Source organism: Micropterus dolomieu, linkage group LG23, assembly GCF_021292245.1.
Source record: "Micropterus dolomieu isolate WLL.071019.BEF.003 ecotype Adirondacks linkage group LG23, ASM2129224v1, whole genome shotgun sequence".
Taxonomy (NCBI): domain Eukaryota; kingdom Metazoa; phylum Chordata; class Actinopteri; order Centrarchiformes; family Centrarchidae; genus Micropterus; species Micropterus dolomieu.
In genome coordinates, this window is record NC_060172.1 from 4,739,847 (window position 1) to 4,760,665 (window position 20,819).

General features: G+C 43.5%; 1 protein-coding gene across 1 annotated transcript in view; it reads right to left on the bottom strand.

Moving 5' to 3' along the window:
* Positions 1 to 19,133, bottom strand: part of siah2l (seven in absentia homolog 2 (Drosophila)-like) — a 23,778-nt gene extending 4,645 nt beyond the window's left edge. Inside the window, exons 1-2 of the mRNA XM_046040253.1 lie at positions 18,642 to 19,133; positions 146 to 325 (exon numbers count right to left, since the gene is read on the bottom strand). Of these exons, the coding sequence (XP_045896209.1) occupies positions 146 to 325; positions 18,642 to 19,100 (639 nt within the window). The 5' untranslated portion in view covers positions 19,101 to 19,133. The remainder of the gene's footprint in view (positions 1 to 145; positions 326 to 18,641) is intronic.
* Positions 19,134 to 20,819: the final 1,686 nt, after the last annotated feature.

A 20,819-nucleotide genomic window follows, 5' to 3' on the forward strand; every position in this document is an offset into this window, starting at 1 on the left:
GTAAAGGTAAAGCTCTGCCGCTGACCTGCAGCGTGGGGACGTAAAGGTAAAGCTCTGCCGCTGACCTGCAGCGTGGGGACGTAAAGGTAAAGCTCTGCCGCTGACCTGCAGCGTGGGCATGTAAAGGTAAAGCTCTGCCGCTGACCTGCAGCGTGGTGATAGACTTGTGCGCGTGCATCAGGTGCGGCATGACGGCCTCCAGCGAGCCGTGCCACTTGCAGGTAGCTCCGGGACACGGACAGGTGTACGGCCTGAACTCGCACACCTCCTCGTGATCGGGCTTCTCGCTGTGGTGAAGAGTCAGCAGGCAGCCGGCCGACGAGTACTGCAGGGAGGACAGAGAGAGAGAGAGAGAGAGAGAGAGAGAGAGACGGGGCTGAGCTGAGAGGACGTGTTCATTGGATAAACCAAAGACTGGCACATTTTACATCAACCAAACCACAGTTTATTATAAAGACACAAGCAATTAACAGAGTATGTGTGTTGTCAACCGTCAAACATCCGTAAATGTGCACCATAACGCAGCAGAAGAGACTCCAGCACCTCCAACAAGCCTTTATTTGGGATCAGTAAAACCATTAATACATACAGAAATAAAAAGCTCTGTGGGACTGTAATCGGCTTTGAGCTGGACGTCATCACGTTAACATGCTCACAGTATACTTCTGATTGACGGCGTAGGCTATGGGGCTACGGCCTGGCCTGACGTGCACCTCCTCCAAAATGTAAGTACACGTCGAGTCGACGCGGACCGTAAGCTCTGTGATTGGTCGGCTGGGTAGCCTCGCAATGCCTCCGAGCCAACCGGAAGTACCTCGCGCTTTGTAGTAACATTTACGAGCGGCCAAAACGGTGGCTGTAACACAGTGATCGATATGTTTGACCTTCGCAACCCGAGCAAAATGACTCGTTTCGCTATCAGAATGTGATCCATTCGGTCGGTAACATTTTAAAAGGCTTCACCAACCGCATGTTTACAATTTTACCCCCATTCACGTTAGCGAAGCGCTAAACCGGAAGTTAGCCTGCTCAGGCGGCAAAAGTCACCACAGTGGACGCTGCAGCGCTGCAGCCGACTAGCGTTTGCAGGTGTAATTGCAGAATGACGGAGACACCGACGCAAAAGTATAAATGCGTAGGTACGCACGTAGACCCTACTTAGGAGTATAAATGGGCCTTAACAATGCTAACGTCATGATGTTGTGCTGCTACAATATTCACCATCTTAAGTTAGCGTGTTAGCATGCTAACATTAGCTTATTAGCAGTAAACTCAGAGTACAGCTGGGCGTTCCAGGTGCATGACGCCAAAAATGAACTAAAACCATGGCTGACCGATGCTGATGCGCACATCTGCACCCTCAGCAGTGTCCCTGATGTACCTGTATAACACTGGCAGCATATTTCTACATCAATTTACATGCAGAACAGGTTTTACTACATGATAGTATTATTTAAATTTAAATACATGCAAATATACTTTATGTCGTCTTTTAGTTTATGGTTTATCCTTTACGATGTGTATGTGTCTGCCATTGTTGTGTGACGTCATTCAGCTGCTACTTGTGAAGTCGGAGGACATATTTTAAAGTTCACAAGTAGGAACTCCGCCATCAAGTGGCGTTTTTCTGGTCCTTTTTCTAGTTGGAGGTGCAGGAAGTTCAGAGTTGCCTGTAACGCAGCATCAGCATCATTTGTTCCGCCATAGCTTCAAAATTAAACGAAATTTTAACATTCAAGACTTCGAACACTGTTTCCGCCGCTGCTCCCCGCTGCCGTAAACTCGTGCGCTCACACACTTGGGCATCCGACTTGAGACAACCACTTTTCTTTTGAGGCAACTACAGTAACGTTAAGGGTTTGAACAGCGTTTAGTGTTTCCACTGTTTCTCGTTTGTGAGAATGTGATCTTGCTAGCCGCTAAATTTGGAGTGCACAAGTATTAGAGCCTTTATGGTAAATGCAGTTTACCATAAAGCAGAGCGAGCTGACAGGCGGGGATATTCTTTATTCTGTCGTTTTCTCTCTTTACCAAGTGTTACAGTGTGAGAGTCTGACCTGAAGAGAGGCTTTTAAATCTTCACTACGAGCACAACTTGCAATATGATCCATCAAATCGCACCGGACTTGATGAATGTAGCGTGAGGATGCACAAAGTCCAGTTTTCAAAAAAGGCGTTAACACAACTTATACAGTATGTAAATAAGATTAATTGGATTCTATTCACAGGAAGTATTAAACATGTTACATGTGTCCGTTAAAAGTAAAATAAAATGTTGTAATGTAAATTGTAATGTCTTACAAATTATTCTTTGATTTTGGGTTGCTGGAAAAACATTAACACAAAATTATTAACAAGAGTGCAGAGTTCTTCATAGATCTAGCCTCTTTATTTTGCTTTTAAAGTGCACCAAATCAATGCACTTAATTTTAAATTGTACAAATCTTTCTTCCGGGGCTGCATGGACCCGGACCCCCCTAGAGGGTTGATGTCCACCCACCACAGTCTCACAAAATGTGAGGGGAACATGAAGGTCTGGACAGGCCGACCTCATCACCCACAGGGACACGACAACAATATGCGACAACAGGACTACCTGTCTGTAAAACTTCATGTCTTACTCTCTAAAAAGTAGGTTCAGTGACTTGGACGGCCGACGGAGGCCACGTCATTAATGAGGATGATGTTCAGCTGCTCCTGTGTTTGACAAAAGGCCCCTAAACCATCTGTGAGATCAGATCTTTACAGCCGGTTTCTAATTTTCATTTTCTTTGTGAGAACACAAATATTTGTTTTTCTATAAATGATATATCAGAAGGGTTGGGTATCAAGGACCGGTTCCAGGTTGGAACTGTTACTCAATTTCAAAGAACCGTAGAACCAAAGTGACGTCCTCAAATGTCTTGTTTAGTCCACAACACAAAGACAGTGGAGGAGCAAAGAAACCAGAAAAACACATTTACAAATAATAGATTTATCATTGCAGCTCTTAAAATGAGCTTAATATTTTCAAAATAAATCTCTGTATGCAAACTGATATATTCTGCCCGTCTCCAGTGTCTCCTCAAAACGAGCTGCTTCCTGCATATTCATTTACTGTTTGTAGATGATCCAGAGGAAGCTGTGATATAAATACAGAGTAATGGCTGCAGCTTTCTCCTCACATTTTCTCAGACGCCGAGATTCTTCCTCCTGCCTCCCCCCCTCTCTTTCATCTTGAAACAACACAGCGGCTATAGATAAAGCAGCAGGCAAGGCGACGAGGAGCTCAGGGAGACAGCGGTACTCTAGGGAGGCAGGCGGCGGCGTTAGTGATGCTGTTTGAACATGGCAGAGAGAGCATACATAAACATGAGGAGAGGGAGAGACAAGACCAACATGAGAGGAAATCAGTCTCACTTCTGAAAAACTGCTACGTGAAAAAAGGCTGTTACAGTTTCCTAAAGTTTGAGGTGACGTCTCACAACCCCAAATAATCAATTTACTGTAGTAAAGCAAGTGAAAAACAATTTTTGATTGAGATAAATCTCTTGAATGATCTAAATAGTTGATGATTAATTTATCTATCTGCTAATCATCATCTAATCATTCTCTGCGGACAGACTCCTCTACAACACGTCCTCACACCTAAATGACAAAACTGTTGGATCGTCAAGTGTCCTAAAACGACATGGACAAGCGTTAGCAAGAACCAATCCAGCGCTAGGCGGACCTTAAGTCACATGACGTTTATCATGTGGTAAACATGAAACTGTAGTACTTTGGTCAGGATTAGGCACCAACACCCACTAATTGGTCAGGATTAGGCACCAACACCCACTAATTGGTCAGGATTAGGCACCAACACCCACTAATTGGTCAGGGTTAGGCACCAACACCCACTACTTGGTCAGGGTTAGGCACCAACACCACTTGGTCAGGGTTAGGCACCAACACCCACTAATTGGTCAGGATTAGGCACCAACACCCACTAATTGGTCAGGATTAGGCACCAACACCCACTAATTGGTCAGGATTAGGCACCAACACCCACTAATTGGTCAGGATTAGGCACCAACACCACTTGGTCAGGTTTGGGCACCAACACCACTTGGTCAGGGTTAGGCACCAACACCCACTACTTGGTCAGGTTTGGGCACCAACACCCACTACTTGGTCAGGTTTGGGCACCAACACCCACTACTTGGTCAGGTTTGGGCACCAACACCCACCACTTGGTCAGGTTTGGGCACCAACACCCACCACTTGGTCAGGGTTAGACACCAACACCACTTGGTCAGGTTTGGGCACCAACACCCACTACTTGGTCAGGTTTGGGCACCAACACCCACTACTTGGTCAGGTTTGGGCACCAAAACCCACCACTTGGTCAGGTTTGGACACCAACACCCACCACTTGGTCAGGTTTGGACACCAACACCCACCACTTGGTCAGGTTTGGGCACCAACACCCACCACTTGGTCAGGTTTGGGCACCAACACCCACCACTTGGTCAGGTTTAGACACCAACACCCACCACTTGGTCAGGTTTAGACACCAACACCCACCACTTGGTCAGGTTTAGACACCAACACCCACCACTTGGTCAGGTTTAGACACCAACACCCACCACTTGGTCAGGGTTAGACACCAACACTACTTGGTCAGGGTTAGACACCAACACCACTTGGTCAGGTTTGGGCATCAACACTACTTGGTCAGGTCGTCACCTGACTTCTTCTGCCACTAGAGGTCGCGGCCTAACAAAAAATGTAAATACGGGTCGTAATAAGCTGTCAGAAATATGTCAGAAATAATGAACAGCATGACAACTGGCTTGACTGAAGTTTGTCTCTACAGGAGGAAACAGGAACAGGCAGAGGGAGGATGACGGATGTTGCCATTTATTCATGACCATGTAATTCCGTCGTCTTTTCCTGGTTTTGTTTACTCAGGGCTGGCGACACGTCTTATTTACAAAGACACCAACCCAGAATCTGTCAACGGGAGAGAAAACAACAACAATGCAAATCTGCAAGGACATGAAACCACAAACATAATATCAGAACTATTTGAATCACCTGGAACCAGACTAACATACCCTCACAAGAAAAAGCTTGTGTGTTTAGGCTGACAGTATGGCACAGCTTGATCTATTATTATCATCTGGAATAAAGATCAGAATAATCATGTGATGAAAGTAGAGGAAGGTGACACAGCAGGAGGTTCACCGCTCGTCTGATTAAATATTCATCATCTGCAGCTTCCTGAAAAGGGCAGCAGGCTGGAAGACATTGCTGGATTCACTTAGACCAGACTGCTCCCGGTTTTCTGCTGTTTTAAGAGACGACAACAACGAGAGAGTTAAAAACTGACGGCTGCTTTATGACGGGACATTCATGTGGCTGATAGTAGAAACACTTCCACCTCAGACTGATGATCAGACAACATGCCAGAGGATTAAATAAATAAATAAATAAACACACACACACACACACACACACACACACACACAGAGGCGACATGAATCCTCTTATCCAGCTGCATTAATGAATTTTTAAGGGATTTAGGGAAGTAAACCTGTGCAGGGCTCCCATCAGGACTTCTATCTTTGTGAGAACCAATTTAAGACCTCGACAGTGAGGACATCTGTCCCGGTTCTCAAGTTAGAGTTACAGTCAGGTCGAAGTTGCAAACAGCAGACAGACACAGCTAAAAGCCAGTTTCGAATCAACGCTGTAGCCTGACGCACACCTCCCCAAAAATGTAACCACGCGTTGTGTCGACGCAGACAGCAAGAACTGTGATTGGTCGGCTTGGTAGCATCGCATTACCTTTTAGTCCACAGGAAGCGCTCCGTGCTTTGAGGCCAATTTTACAAGCGTCCAAACAAGCGGCTGTAAAATGGCGGATACATTTTTTTGGAGCATCAAAACAGAATTTGATCCATTCGGTCCGATAAAACCGCGCAGCAAATGTAAATGTGTAGAGTTGATGCAGAAGTTTAAACTGGTCTTTAGAGAGCAGCTGGTGAACATAGTAGAGCATTCACTTAAACTAAAAGCCAATTTATGCTTCAGATCTACGCTGTAGCGCGACGCGCGCCGACCCAAAGATGTAGCTACACGTCGCAGTGACACAGACCACAAGGACTGTGATTGGTCGGCTTGGTAGCTTCGTCTTTCTTCTTCTGCCTCAACAGGTTCACGGGTCGTACATAACATCTCCTCCGACGTCTTCTCTCGTTTTTGCGTTTTAGTAATTTCACTCAAATTAACTCCAACTCCAACATGATCTGCTCACTTTCAATAACCCTACAAAGAAGAAAAAGTAAAGTAACGCAAGTATTAATGCTTACAACGGCACGTAGTCCACGCCGTTAACACCGTGTTAACGTTCACCAAATGAAGTTCTGTAGAGAGACTAATGGGGCTCTTCGTCACTGTAATCTCAACATTAACAGATTAGAAACCTCCTTGAGTGTCGCCATGTTTAGTTCTGTTAATATGAAATATCTCCAGGAAGAATTTCTACAATCAAGCTGGGATGATTCATACACACAAAGTTCCACACACACTTTCATCACAGCTGCTCGTCTACGTGAACGTGTTGGTAAAATTAAAGCTGCAGACGGCAACGCTGGAAAATCCAGCGAGAAACACAGATACAGCCGCAAAAAAGATCCCACCTAACCACTCCCCAAAACACATGGTCATGCACACTGAGGTAGAAAGGCCAGTCCTACCACAGCGCCAGATCCCGGATTTTCTGTCCGAGCATTTGATGTATAGGTTGCTGTCAGGATGTAAAGACGATTCTCCCAGCTGTAAGTTCAGCATGATATCAGTGCGCGTCCTCACAAGCGGAGAACTACAAAGATGTGTTGAGCCGTTTAAACCATCAATCAGTTCATAAAAATAAACATAAATCATTACATTAGTTTGTAAAGCCTGACAAATACTGAATGTCTGTTTTTGCCACAAACACAAACTTCACGTTGTTTTACAGAACAGTGACCCAGAGGCATTTAAGACCTCACACATCTCTGACATTCCTCTAACTGATGCTGATCCAGATCACATCCGTCAATATGTCAGCCCGGCCGGCTCGTCCATCTTCCTGTTTAACATAGTAGTTTGATTCAGTAGCTTCACCTTCAAACCTCCCTGCATTCTAATATCCAGTGATTCACTCCGTCTTTCTGATCCAATAATCCCAAAAAAAAAAAAAAAAGCACGTTTAGATCACAATCACATTAACGGCTCCACTATATCCTCTCATATTAATATTTATCTTTAACCAGAGGGCGAACAGCTGCAGCTTTCAGCAGCTGACAAATCTCCAACACCTTTAACCAGCAGGAGAAACTAACCTGATCCTGAGCTCAGCAAGAAAAACACAAACCTCGATCAATACCAATCAGGCTGAAAGCCCCGACTGAGAGCGTGTGGTGAGATCATGCTTTGATTCAGAGCGGCTCAGGGTTTTTGCTTTACATTCGGTTTGTTTAAGATCAATAATGAAAAAAAAAGGTCAGTCTTCTGTCGCTAGCGCCCCCTACAGGCCGCAGTGTTGCTGTGTGAGAACCAAACAAACGTCCCGATGATTTCTCTCAGGAGGCTCACCTGGCTGCCCGGCAGCGGTTTGGTGCGGCCGACGGGGCGACCGGCTCGGCCCCTGACCTCCGACCCCTGCTGCTGCTGCTGCTGCTGCTGCTGCTGTCCTGCGTTAGCGGTTAGCCCTGCGGCGCTAGCTGAACCGACTCCGTGGTGGTGGCGGTGCCAGCCCAGCAGGCAGCGCCACTGAGCCAGCTCCCTGAGGAGGGGCAGGCAGGAGGCCGGACACAGCATCGAACACACACACACACTGCTGACACACACACACACACACACACACACACAAACACACTTTGATTACTTTCAAGTTTTTACAGTCCGGGAACGAGAAGGAGAGCAGCTATCGAATGTAGGGATGCACCGGAATTAAAATTTTTTGTCTGAAACCTAATATAACGAAAAATTTTCCTGATTACTGAACAAAGTTTTTCACAGTTTTTTTCCATTTCTTTATTTTTTTAACCGCTGCATAAATTAAACAGTCTAAATGTGTTTTTTCCTCAGTGTTTCCCACAGGATGTGGAGAGACTATGGTGAGGGGGTCCGGGGCCCGAGAGGGTCTGGTAAAGTAAATTACATGAGTCCATTTACCTTTAATGGACACATGTAATATGTTTTATACCTTCTGTGAATATATCCAATATATATACATAATATATCCAATTAATCTTATTTCCATCCTGTATAGACGGGTTTCTTGTGTACAAACACTGCTGGACGCGCAGCCAGGGGGTAAAAGCGCTTCGGTAGCGGCTCAGAAGACTGTAGTCAACCGCTGTAATCAACGTAGATTACGCATTGTTTTTAAATTCTTGTTGACTTAAGCGTTAGTGTTGTTGGAGTCCCTAAGTAACTTGCTGACAAGGTCCCACTGTCAACCGCTTTTACCAGAGTTTGTAGCGTGGACAATCTGGATTTACAGTCAAGGAAGGGTTAGAGTTAAGTGTAAGAAAAAGGGGGGATAGAGTGGGAGATAGATAGAGTGGGAGATAGAGTGGGAGATAGATAGATAGAGTGAGAGATAGATAGAGTGAGAGATAGATAGAGTGAGAGATAGATAGAGTGAGAGATGGATAGATAGAGTGGGAGATGGATAGATAGAGTGGGAGATGGATAGATAGAGTGGGAGATGGATAGATAGAGTGGGAGATGGGGAATCAAAGGAGTAAAATAAGCAAAGGGAGACCTGCCTGTTTTTATTTTCTAATTAACTTTTACAACTTTTTTATATTTCCCTTTGTTGCTTTTATGTTTAATGTAAAGCACTTTGAGTTACCTTGTTGTTGAAATGTGCTATACAAATAATAAACTTCCATTTCAGGGATGGATCCGTTTGATTGTGTTTCATTTCGCATATTAATAGAACATGCGTGACCGCTTGCTTGATTTTTTTTTATCTCAGACAGTGGCGTTAAGAAATGTTATGTACTGTAAAAATCACACTCATTGCTGCTGTTATGAAAACGTGATTAGTTAAAAAGTCGGGATGGACCTGCTTTGTTTTTTATTATTTTTAAATAGCCTATATGATGCAGCATCCTCTGGTCTGAGAGGCTGCAGTGTTTTCACTTCGGCTGCTTGTTGCCTCCTCAGGTTCATTATTGTTCCAGTAAAGTGGATTCATTTCTGAAATGCGCTGCTGAACAGGTTTCCTGTCACTTTTAAGGATGGGGTGCGGTGGTTGAAAGTTAATTATAAAGCAACAAGTAACGTGACTATTTGCTTTTAATACCCAGTAACAAGTAAAGTAATAATACTTTTTAAATGAGTAATAAGTAAAAAGTAACTTTTGCCCAACATGTGCCGCGAGGACAGGGCGCTGCTTTCTGACCCCTGGTTGCGCGCGCATCTCGGTGATTATGTTGCACAGAAACCCGCCTATAGACACCTTATTTTGAAAACCAGACGTTGTCACATGTGTTTTCTCCTCGCGCTAAATCCATCCAGTCCGACCCGGTTTGATAAAGAGTGTTGAATGTGGTTCTCGTCCGGCGTAACATGAAGACTTCACAGCCTCTCTTCATACTAAAGAGACAAACTGACAGGATAAAGTCTCTAACCTGCCTGTCAGCTCGCTCTGGGCTGCTTCACTTACCGTAAAGGCTGGAATACGTGTGCACTCCAAATGTAGGTGCGGCTAGCTTCATCTCCTTCTCACAGATGAGTGACAGAAACACTAAAAGCGGTTCTTTTCTAAGAAGTCTGCCACAGATGGAGCAGCGTCTGCAAACGGCTCGGACACTTTAAAATGCTTCCACACTGCAGACATGGCAGCGTGATTCTTCAGTTAAATTTAATCGGTCTTTTGATTCATTAGGCCGAACACAGAAAGTAATTTGTTTGCTATTTTCGACCGATTAATCTCGGTTGCTGAACATTCAGTGCATCCCTAATCGAATGCAAAACAGAGCCGCTGCTGTGGTCTGTATTAAAGGTTGATTGAATGAAGTGGACTCCAACAACACTAACTTTAAATGATAAAATACTTTCATGAAAGTTAGTAAAGCAACGACACTGGTCTAAATGATTATTGTAACCTGTTTAGCGGCAGAGCTACACGTCGGTTAGTTTCAGACTTTTAAATGTGGATGTCTGAGGGTATTTGTCCCTCTCTGTTCACCGTACATAACCAGACAGACCGGAGGACACAAACAGACGGCCAGCAGCTGTTCAGACAGACTGCAGAGCCTCGTGGAGATCATATAGCAGAGAGATTAAAAACTACAGCAGCCAGAGAGTCCACACTTTGGTATTCCTGTGATCTAAATACGCCATAACAACATGAACACATCGCTGCTTTAATTCAAAATGCATTTAAATAAATAATCCAACGCTGGTCTAAATACATACTGACTTTATCTAAACAATCCTCCACTCAGGTCAGTTTGTAAAAGTGAAACAGGGCTGCAACGTAATCTGATAACATGATGGGAAGGATCCCTACAGAGAGAGAGCTTTGTTTAAAGAGTAAGATCCTTTTTGTTTCACCAGAAACAGTCGCTATATCGCTTTCGTCAAAGCCACCGGACTCCACTGATAAAAACAGTAATTTTACCTTGCAGAACATGGGAGTTACTGGTCTCCCACTGCCTTGGTTGGTTAGTTTCTTTGTCTTAAACTTGTGCCTTTGTTATTTTTGTTTGTTATTGTGTGTTTTAAAGGGTTATTAATACCCACAATAAAACAAACTAACTGATCGAGGCAGCAGTAGACCACAAAGGCAAAATTATTGTTTTTGTCAATGGAGTCTGGTGGCTTTGACGAGATTGACTTTCTGGTTAAACCAAAAGGATCTTGCTCTTTAAACAAAGCTCTCTCTCCGTAGGGATCCTTTCCATAATGTTGTCAGACACTTGCAGTAACAATCTGAGCCTGTCAGCGGCAAAAACAAGCTCTTTAGTTTAGTTGTTTTGGTCTTTTCAAGGAGTAAAATATCAAATGTCACCAAACTTATACTTACAATACAAACTATACAAAAGAATCCAAAGTTCTCAAATGTTTAATGTCTAAAAAAGAAAAAAAAACAGCTGAACATGAACTCTACAAGGTGATTAATCTCACATTTGATGAACTTAAAAAAGTAACCAGCAGCAATCTTGGTTATCAATTAATTTATCTATAAGCCTTTCTCTGTTTCGCTCCGTGTAAACAGACAAAACTATTTTAATCAGTTAATCAGGTAAATAACCCGCCATAATAATGAATAAAAGAAGCTACAGCCTTATTGCAGGCCTGTACACAATGAGCCGATTCATCAATTAATCTAATCTGAAAAGATCCATCAATTACTAATGAATATTAACGATGATCGTCTGTTTATCAAACATCAGCTGGCTGCAGTTTGTCCAACATTAACAGACTCACACTTGATAATGACTTCACAGATAATCAAACACAAGAGCTAATAGATAATCAATCAGCTGCAGTGACACACACACACACACACGTACCTAAACAGAGGCAGCAGTAATGCAGCTGAAGCTCGCTCGCCCGCTCTCCCTCTCCTGCTGCAGCAGCAGCAGAAAAACAACAACAACAACAACAACGGCTTTCTTCTTCTTCTGTGGTGAAAGAACACACAAACAGACCGACGACACACACATTCACACACACACACACACTCAGCTGTGTGGCGTTTGTCCGTCTGACCGAGCGGCGGTGAATAACAGCGACACACACTCTCTCTCTATGCTCTCAGTAAATGTCTCTCGACCTCTCTCTCCTCCTCTCCGACTGAGCGGCAGAAAAACCTTCCTGCCTCCAACCGACCGCACAGCACCGTCACTGAGACGCTGCAGCACGCGCACACACACACACACACACACACACACAGTGGGGGCGGGGAGAAAGAAAGCAGAGAGGAAGAATAAAAGGGGGAGTATCGCTCCTCCTCCTCCTCCTCCTCCTCCTCCTCCTCCTCCTCCTCCTCCTCCTCGCATCTGTCGACAGACACACACCCTGCAAGAAACACACACACACACACACACACACACGCAGTAGGACACACTGATCTCTCTGCACACTCTGCAGTATGTAAAATAATGTGTGTGTGTTTCAGTCTGAAACGTGAAGCCAGTGCAGAAGTGCCTTAAACCTGCGAGCGACGGTTTCTGGTTAAACAAAAGGGATCTTGGTCTCTCTGTAGGGATCCTTTCCCTAATGTTGACAGGCACTAGCCAGACTCCGTTAACAACAACAGTCATTTCACTTCATAGAACGCAGGAGTTGCCGGTCTGCCGCTGCGTCGGCCACTTAAGTTTGTTTTAAGTGTGTTTGTGATACCGTGTGAATTTGTTGTTGTGTGTTTTTAGAGGGTCAAAAAACCAAGAAAGTCACATGACAACACAAACTAACCCTGGTAAACAAGAGAGGCAGAATTACTATATTTATCAATGGAGTCTGGCGATATGGTGACAAAAAGGATCTTATTCTTTAAGAAAAGGTTTCTCTGTGTGTAGGGATCATTTCCATGATGTTGACAGACACAAACTCTAAGAGGAAATGGATGTGAAATGAAAAATAGACACATATTCATTGATTTGATTAAAACAGTAGTGATAGAATAATAAAAACGGTTTTCAATCATCATTCACAACCCAAAACTGGCATTCATCCTTTAAAGCAGGTTAAAGTAACAAAAAATAAATAATAAAATGGAGTCTGGTGACTGAGGAGAGCGATTTAGTGACAAAAAGGATATTACTCTTTAAAAAGCTTTTACGTTGCAGCGCTGTTTCTCCATCAGTCACTTAGACAAAACAACAAAGGACAATAAGAAACAATACTGAACTCAGCCTACTGAGGATTCAGTTTCAGATCATATGACAAAGAGCTGCATTAAATCCTCACATCTGAGAACGGGACACCAGGAAATGCTTTGACTTTAAATGTATATATTTTTTATTATTTTGTTATTTTTCTGAGAGTGTCGGCTGTAACGTGTGGATCTCTCCTCTGGGAACCAATTAAGACAGGAAACGCTCTGCATTACCTAAAGACTGCTGCGTATGTTCAGCTAACAAGCTCTTATATCCCCCATATGTAACATGAGGGTCTGTCTACAGCAAGCGGGAACCTCCGGGTCTCAAAATGAAGCCTTAAATTAGCAAGATTTGGAGGATCTGTGCTCTGAATATCTACTAGCATGTTAAAAACTCTTAAATATCTGTATCAGCCGCACACAGAGCAGTGCAGCAGAGGCCCGGCTGCCAGCAGCTGCAGGCAGGCGCTGAACTCTGAATACAGATGAGATTCTCAGGGTTTGAAATGGAAATGAAGAAGAGCAGCTTCAGCGTGCCGATATCAGCAGCAGATGCAAGCTAATTGCAGATAATTGCTGTATCGTGTTTATAACAGCCGATAAATGACAATTAAAGAAAGAAACTGAGAGACGGATCCTTCAACTGACAATTATTTTCATTGCGGATTATTTACTTGTTTGATGGATTAAGCTCTTTGATCTGTACAATGTTAGAAAACTGTGAAAAATGTCAGTGTTTCCCAAAAGATGAATATCTTGCTGTCAGAGAGGAGCAAAGATACCAGAAAATATTCAGATTAAAGAAGCTGGAATCAGAGAATTTTTACTTTCTTTTCTAAAAAAAAAAAGAAAAATGTACTCAAACCGATTAATCAATTATCAAAATTGTTGGCGATTAACTTAATAGTGGACAAATAATCAATGAATCTGTACTTCAATCATGTTATGAGTGTTGTCGTTGCACGGTTTGTCCACCATAGGGCGCTCTGCACAACGCCACAGCAATCAGCTGACACGATCAGCTGTTCAACGTCCTGTTTGTACCAGTCAAGTTTATTTTTAAACTGAATGATGTCACGTTATCACATAACACATGTTGGGGATAATCTGCGTTTATGTTCTGGGTTTCTGAAAATAAGATTTAAGTATTAGAAATCCCCGATGGGTTGGGCTGAAGTGATGTTGCCATAAAGACAACTGAAGCATTTCCTGTAAAGTCACCACGCTGTCAGAAGTGAAGAACGCTACACGCCTGAACCGACTTCACACCTCAGAAGAGCTGGAACGTTACTCATTAATCAGCAAAAGCTATTGATTGGATTTTTTTTAAGCACAAATGCCGAAACGTGAACTTGGGATATTTGTCTACCAGGCTGTGATGACAGAGACACTACGTGGCCAAAAGTATGTGGACAGCTGAACCATTACAGCCACGCGTGTTAGTTCATCCTGTTATTTACGATATGATGTTTAACCAGGTTGTTCCTATCTCTGTACTAGGGGTGTGACGAGACACTTAACCCACGAGTGGAGATTCGAGATCACGAGACGAGACACACAAAAATAAAGTTTTATAGCCTAACTACAGCAGAATATAAGGGCAGCTCCCAGATCAGTTTCTCCTGTAGATCAACTCGTTTAATATCTGCTGAGTCCTGATTCAGTCTTCCCTCCTCTTTGTGTCTTTGTTTGGGAAAATAACCTCTTTAAATGTGCACGTGGCTCCTTTTCACCTCAATGATAACTAAATTCATTTTAACTCAGTTAGAAACTCCTGGACTTTAATAGCTCCTGTGTTTCAGCAGATTTTCTGCTCATGGTCAAAACTTTCTGCATGTTCTAGGGGTGCAACGGTACATATCTTCTTCCGGACTGTTTCGGTATAGGACTTGTGTGCACTTTCCACTTGGACATAACACGTACGACACAAGCAGCCGCTTTAGCCCCGCCTCTCGCTAACTAGTGACTTAAGCATCTCGGCCAGTGCAGAGAAGCCAGAGCTTGAAGAGCCTCCCTTATTGTTCAGGTCTTCTGTTTGGGAACACTTCGGTTTCCTAGTGAAATACAACAATGGACAAGTCGATAAGACGAAAGCAGCGGGCCGACTTTTCTCACTAGTGATCGGGTTTGTTTCTGGCAACACGTCAAACTTGCTAACTCATGAAGGAGAACGTCACTGCAACAAGGGAGAAAAATCGAAAACGAGCACAGTGCAAACGCACAGACTTTAGAAAAGTGTTTTTTAAATCTGAGCAGGCCTTCAAGCCGGGATTGATGATGCTCAGACGGAATAAAAGAATAAGAAGAATGCTGAAGTGTAATCCATATTATTATATTTTTTTTTTTTTATATTTTATTAGCTAGATGTGATATTGTTTTGAAAATATTTTATTTAGTGGAGAACTTGTTAGTATTTTATTTCTTATTCTTTTTTATTTTATATTATTTATTTATTTATTTATTATGTGTAATTTGGAAGTTTGTTTAAAAAATTGTAAACTAATTTGGTTGTTTACAAAAGTTTATAATAAACCAGCAGCAATTTAATGTTTGCATTTTTTCCCCCTTACTGTACGGAAAATAAACCGAACCGTGACTTCAAAACCGAGGTACGTACCGAACCGGGATTTTTGTGTACCGTTACACCTCTAGCACATTCAGAGACTCTCCCACATATCTGTGTTCACACGTCCACCTACATGAGGCGGGTCATGTGACCTGACATCCCCACGTCCACCAGAGATATCAGATAAAAACAAAAAAAGACGGTAATGTTCAAACCATCCTGCTCTACCGTTCCACCCGTTTCCGATCAAATGAACTTGGTAAACCAAAGATAACAGGTCTGCCCAGCCTGACAACTAAATTGTAAGGCCATCGTGAACAAGGTGTCGCGATGAGGACACCAGGAGCCCTGCTTTCACCTTTCACCTGTCTGCTGCTGCTGCTGTTTAGGGTGTACATTTGTTGGGAAAATGACACGTGGAGGAGGAAAATGTTGACTGTAAATTGGTGATGTATAAAAAAATACTTTCCCTCTGGGGACATAAAGTCCAAAGTCTTACTGGCATCCAGTGTTGGGCTCAGAGCTCGAGACCAACAGCGTCCTGTCAGCCTGGGGACAATACAGAATATTCAGAAAATATTCTGTAGGACGCCTCCAGGACAAAAGGGATTGCGTGTGTGTTTATTTAGTACGATCACTTAGCAAACGACAAACTGAACCGACCGACTGCAACGGAGGCCGTCTTCTCGCGCTGTTACTACAGTCATCTGTCTTCTCGGTCACAACCGCTATCTGACCTCTCAATCACGCCACACATCAATCTTCTCACGCGGTAAAAATCAAATCTATATTCTGATAACGCCGACGAGAATCATCTCCACCCTGCTGATGCAACTTGGCATACGGCGTGATTGTAAAGTAACCCCCCCCCCCCTCCTCCCCCTCCCCCCGTGCACGCTGTGACCATCAGACTCGCTGGTAGAGTTTTGCATTATAAAAACTAAAACCTGAAGCACAATCTGGCTCTGTTTGGGACTGTGAGCTGCACTTTCTCTGAGCTGCAGAAGTTAATATGTGGATTTGTGCAGAGATTTCCGCCTGATTGGCAGTGTTGGTTTCGGTTTGTACCTCTGATTAAGTGCAGAGCGCTGGTCTCATCCAGTACAGTCAGCAGAGTATAGGTCAGGAAGACTTTTAAAAAAAACATTAAGAATTCTCATTAAATGATGATGTTAGTCTCATAATATTAAGATTTTCTTCAGGACACATAAGAGAACAAAGCTATGTAGGAGAGATTCTAGTGCAGAAAGTTTTGAACATGAGCACAAAAGCTGCTGAAACAAAGTCCAGGAGTTTATAACAGAATTAAAATTAAATAACTTATCATCGAGGTAGAACAGTGCCCCAACAGACAACTTTTCAGTTTTGTTTGAATCAAGCAAAATAAATATTATTTATCTGATCAATTTAACATCTATAGAGAATAACAACAAAGTAAAGAAACAACATTTTGATTTTGGGACGCTTTACATCAACTTCAGGACGCTTCAAATAGTTTTTCAGGACGGTTCCGGGACGGACGTGAAAAAAAGGCAACACTTTTTTGCCCCCATGCATCATGAGCTGGACTCAAAGATCTAAGATTTTCTCTATGTACACAAAAGGCCTATTTCTCTCAAACATTGTTCACAAATCTGCGTTAGTGAGCACTTCTCCTTTGCCGAGATAATCCATCCACCTCACAGGTGTGGCATATCAAGATGCTGATCAGACAGCATGGGGATTACACAGGTGTGCCTTAGGCTGGCCACATTAAAAGGCCTTAGGCTGGCCACATTAAAAGGCCTTAGGCTGGCCACAATAAAAGGCCTTAGGCTGGCCACAATAAAAGGCCTTAGGCTGGCCACATTAAAAGGCCTTAGGCTGGCCACAATAAAAGGCCACTCCAAAATGTGCCGTTCCATCGCACAGCACAATACCACGAAAGTCACAGATTTTGAGGAAGCGTGCAGTTGGCAGTGAATTGAATGTTCATTTCTCTACCATAAGCCGTCTCCAAAGGCGTTTCAGAGAATTTGGCAGTACATGCAACCGGCCTCACAAGCAGACCACGTGTAACCACACCAGCCCAGGACCTCCACATCCAGCATCTTCACCTCCAAGATCGTCTGAGACCAAAGAATTTCTGCACAAACTGTCAGGAACCGTCTTAGGGAAGCTCATCTGCACGCTCGTCGTCCTCATCGAGGTCTCGACCTGACGGCAACTTCGCACAGCCATTGAAGAGGAGTGGACCGACACTCCACAGGCCGCAGTCAACAACCTGATCAACTCTGTGTGAAGTAGGGATGGGACGCTTGCTACTGATGTGTCGACGCTGTGTCGAGATCCCGAAGCGCAGACGTTTCGAAACACTGCTTCAAAGCGTGGTTCAAAACGTCAATGTCACGTGACCGCAGTGAAGCGAGGCTTCGGTGCATTTCAGCCCTGTTTCGACAGGCGGCGCACCTGCCGCTTCTACGCTTGATTCGCAGTGTTTGGAACAAACCGCACATCAGCCTCTAACTCATTTGACAGATTTGTTCCAAGGACACACAATCCTTTGATTTATTGGAGTGACGTGCTGTAGGAGCTATATCTGCACCTGTAGGCCAAAAAAATACTTTTGCCAGCAACAAATGTTCCATGTGACCAAATTTTTCCAAGGCTGGGGATTATGGGAATTATGGAAAAAAAAAAACAGACTCAGCCTCAAAACAGCTGAATATAATAATATAACTTAACTCTATAATTCTATATCTGACAGTGAAAAGGGGTAGTGGAAGTAATATAGCAACATAACAAGTTTACCCAACACTGCTGGTTTCTAGTGCAGATCTCTACTTTATAGATGCTTGTAAAGTTTCTGCCACATGTAAATATAAATGTTTCCCCGCTTCAGATCTTTACTCACAGCTCTCTCTGCGTCTTTCAACAAGTTATCGATTTTAAAAACATAAAAGTTTCTGCTCCTCAACATGAAAAGTGTGTGACTTCTAAACGTGTCCTCAGGCTCCTGAGAGACACTGTACTGAAACCCCGCAGGGGCCAAACTCAACAGGTTTGTTTGGGTCCCTGTGACGTCACAAGACACGTGCGCACACACACCTGCCGGCGCCAGCTAGCATGTTGTTGCGGAATAAAGGAAGTTGTGAGAAAAGTGCACCAAAGTGAGCAGTTAGCTTGGGTGTGAGTGGGTCGGCACGTGCCCAGGCGCGTGTCTGTGTGCGCGTGGTTTACCTTGCAGGGGAACGGCAGCGTGGAGGCCACCTTCTCCATGGCCAGGTTCCGGATGCTCGGGGTGAGCGGGCCTCGGCAGGTCGGACAGCAGCTCAGCTTCTGGCGGCACGGGTTGCAGACCAGGTGACCCGCCTGGCACTGCAGGATGGGCGGCAGGACGTAGTCGAAGCATACCGGACACTCGAACAGCGCCGTGAGCTCCGGGGACTGTCCGGGCAAGACGACCGAGATGAGGGACGCAGCGGAGGCAGCGGAGCCGGACGCGGCCACAGAGCACACACCGGCGGCCGCTGCTGCCGCTGCTGCGGCGGCCGCTGCTGCTGCTGCGGCGGTGGCGGCGGCGGCGGCAGCGGCGCCTCCCGAACCCTTTCCTCCGCCTGCTTTCCCGGACCCGAGTCCTCCACCCCCGGCCCCGGCCCCGGCTCCGGCTCCGGCTCCGGCTGAGGACGGACGGCTCATGGCAGCTGCGGTCCGTCTCCCAACGTCATCTACTGTTTACTACCGGACGTCGTTCCCGGGCCCCCGGAGACACAACATGGCGTCTGCGCCCGCTGTGATTGGACGCTGCGTCATGGATTGACAGGGCGCTCGGCCAATCAGAGAGTGGAGTCGTGTCTCTATGCAAATCAGCTGCACGGCATAAAAAAGGAATATTTCATCAAATATTCCGAATTTATCCGATTTTATATAAAGATTGATTTGGTTTTATCTGTAAACCAACACGTAAATACAAAATAAATAAATACGTTAAACTATATATATAAATGATGTATTAAACGATCCTTTTAAGAAAGTACTGAAATACTGTTGTGGTGGAAAGTAACTAAGTACAGTTATTCAAGTACTGTACTTAAATACAAATGATAGATATTAATAATCATAATACATTTATTTGCAAAGTACTTTAGATTCAAACAAATCTCAACGTGCTACAGGATAAAAAGAGGTAAGTGCTAAAAAATAAAGAGCATGAAAATAAAAGCAATTAGGCAAAGAAAAGTTCAACAAAAAGCTCTCCTAAAAATATATATTTTATAGTAGAGTTTATTAATTCTGATATTTGTTATAAATTAAAGTACCCAACAGTTTATACCAGTACAGCTAAAACGATTAGTCGGTTAACAGAAAATTGATTGGCAACTGATCCTTCAAGTCATTTCAGTTTTACTTTTGTTACTTTAAGCAGATTTTCCTGATTAAACGTACATACTTTTAGCTAAGTAACATTTTCAATTCAGAATTTTTACTTGTAACAGAGTACTTCTACAGTGTGGTATTAGTACTTTTACTTATGTAAAGGATCTAAATACTTAGCCCACCAGTAGCCATAAATAAATAAATCTAAATAAATAAATGCATACCATCTTAAAACACAACGAGTCATTATAGATTAAAAGAACAATATTAAAATGCTGCTTATACAAATGATGAATCATTAATCAATCTTTTTCTTATAGGATCTGAAACTTCTTCTGGTACTACACTATTATTACTAATAATACAACTACATATACACTTACAAAACATGTTTTACATCTCTGTTGTAATGTGTTTTCCTGCAGGACAACCTTGATGATAGATTGGGTGTAATGTTTCTCTGACGCCCCTCGGTGGACGCTCAGGTGTATCTACATCCTGCTTCCTCCGTCTCTTTCCCCAGTTTTTTCAGTCTCAGGCCTAAATTTGCTTTACCTAGAAAACAACACACCAGCCTCACCTGTGCAGACATGAATAAGAGTTATATGTACATTATAAATCTTTCGATTTCTTTTCTGTCTTTATGTACTTTTATCTGTTGTATCTGGAGCTGCTGTAACAAGTGAACTTCCCCTGAGTGGGATCTTTAAAGTCTAAAGTTAAATCTTATCAGTATCATTAGATGGTTTCATGATACTCCACACTTTGCTGCTACTGATTGATTGATTGAACTTCTTTATTGATTGTAAACATAAAAGTGGAGCCTCCAGCCAGAGATTCCCCAGCTACAGATACCATCAAAAGGATAAAAACACAAGAAAGCCAGACGACTGAAGGCAAATGGGGAGGAGCGTCATGAAAAGGTAGTTACACATCGTTTCTCTTTAAAAATAAAATTCAGTAACAATGCAATCTACAATAAAATTATTCCTTACACATTCCTATATACAATACAATATTATTTCTGTCACAACATTACTA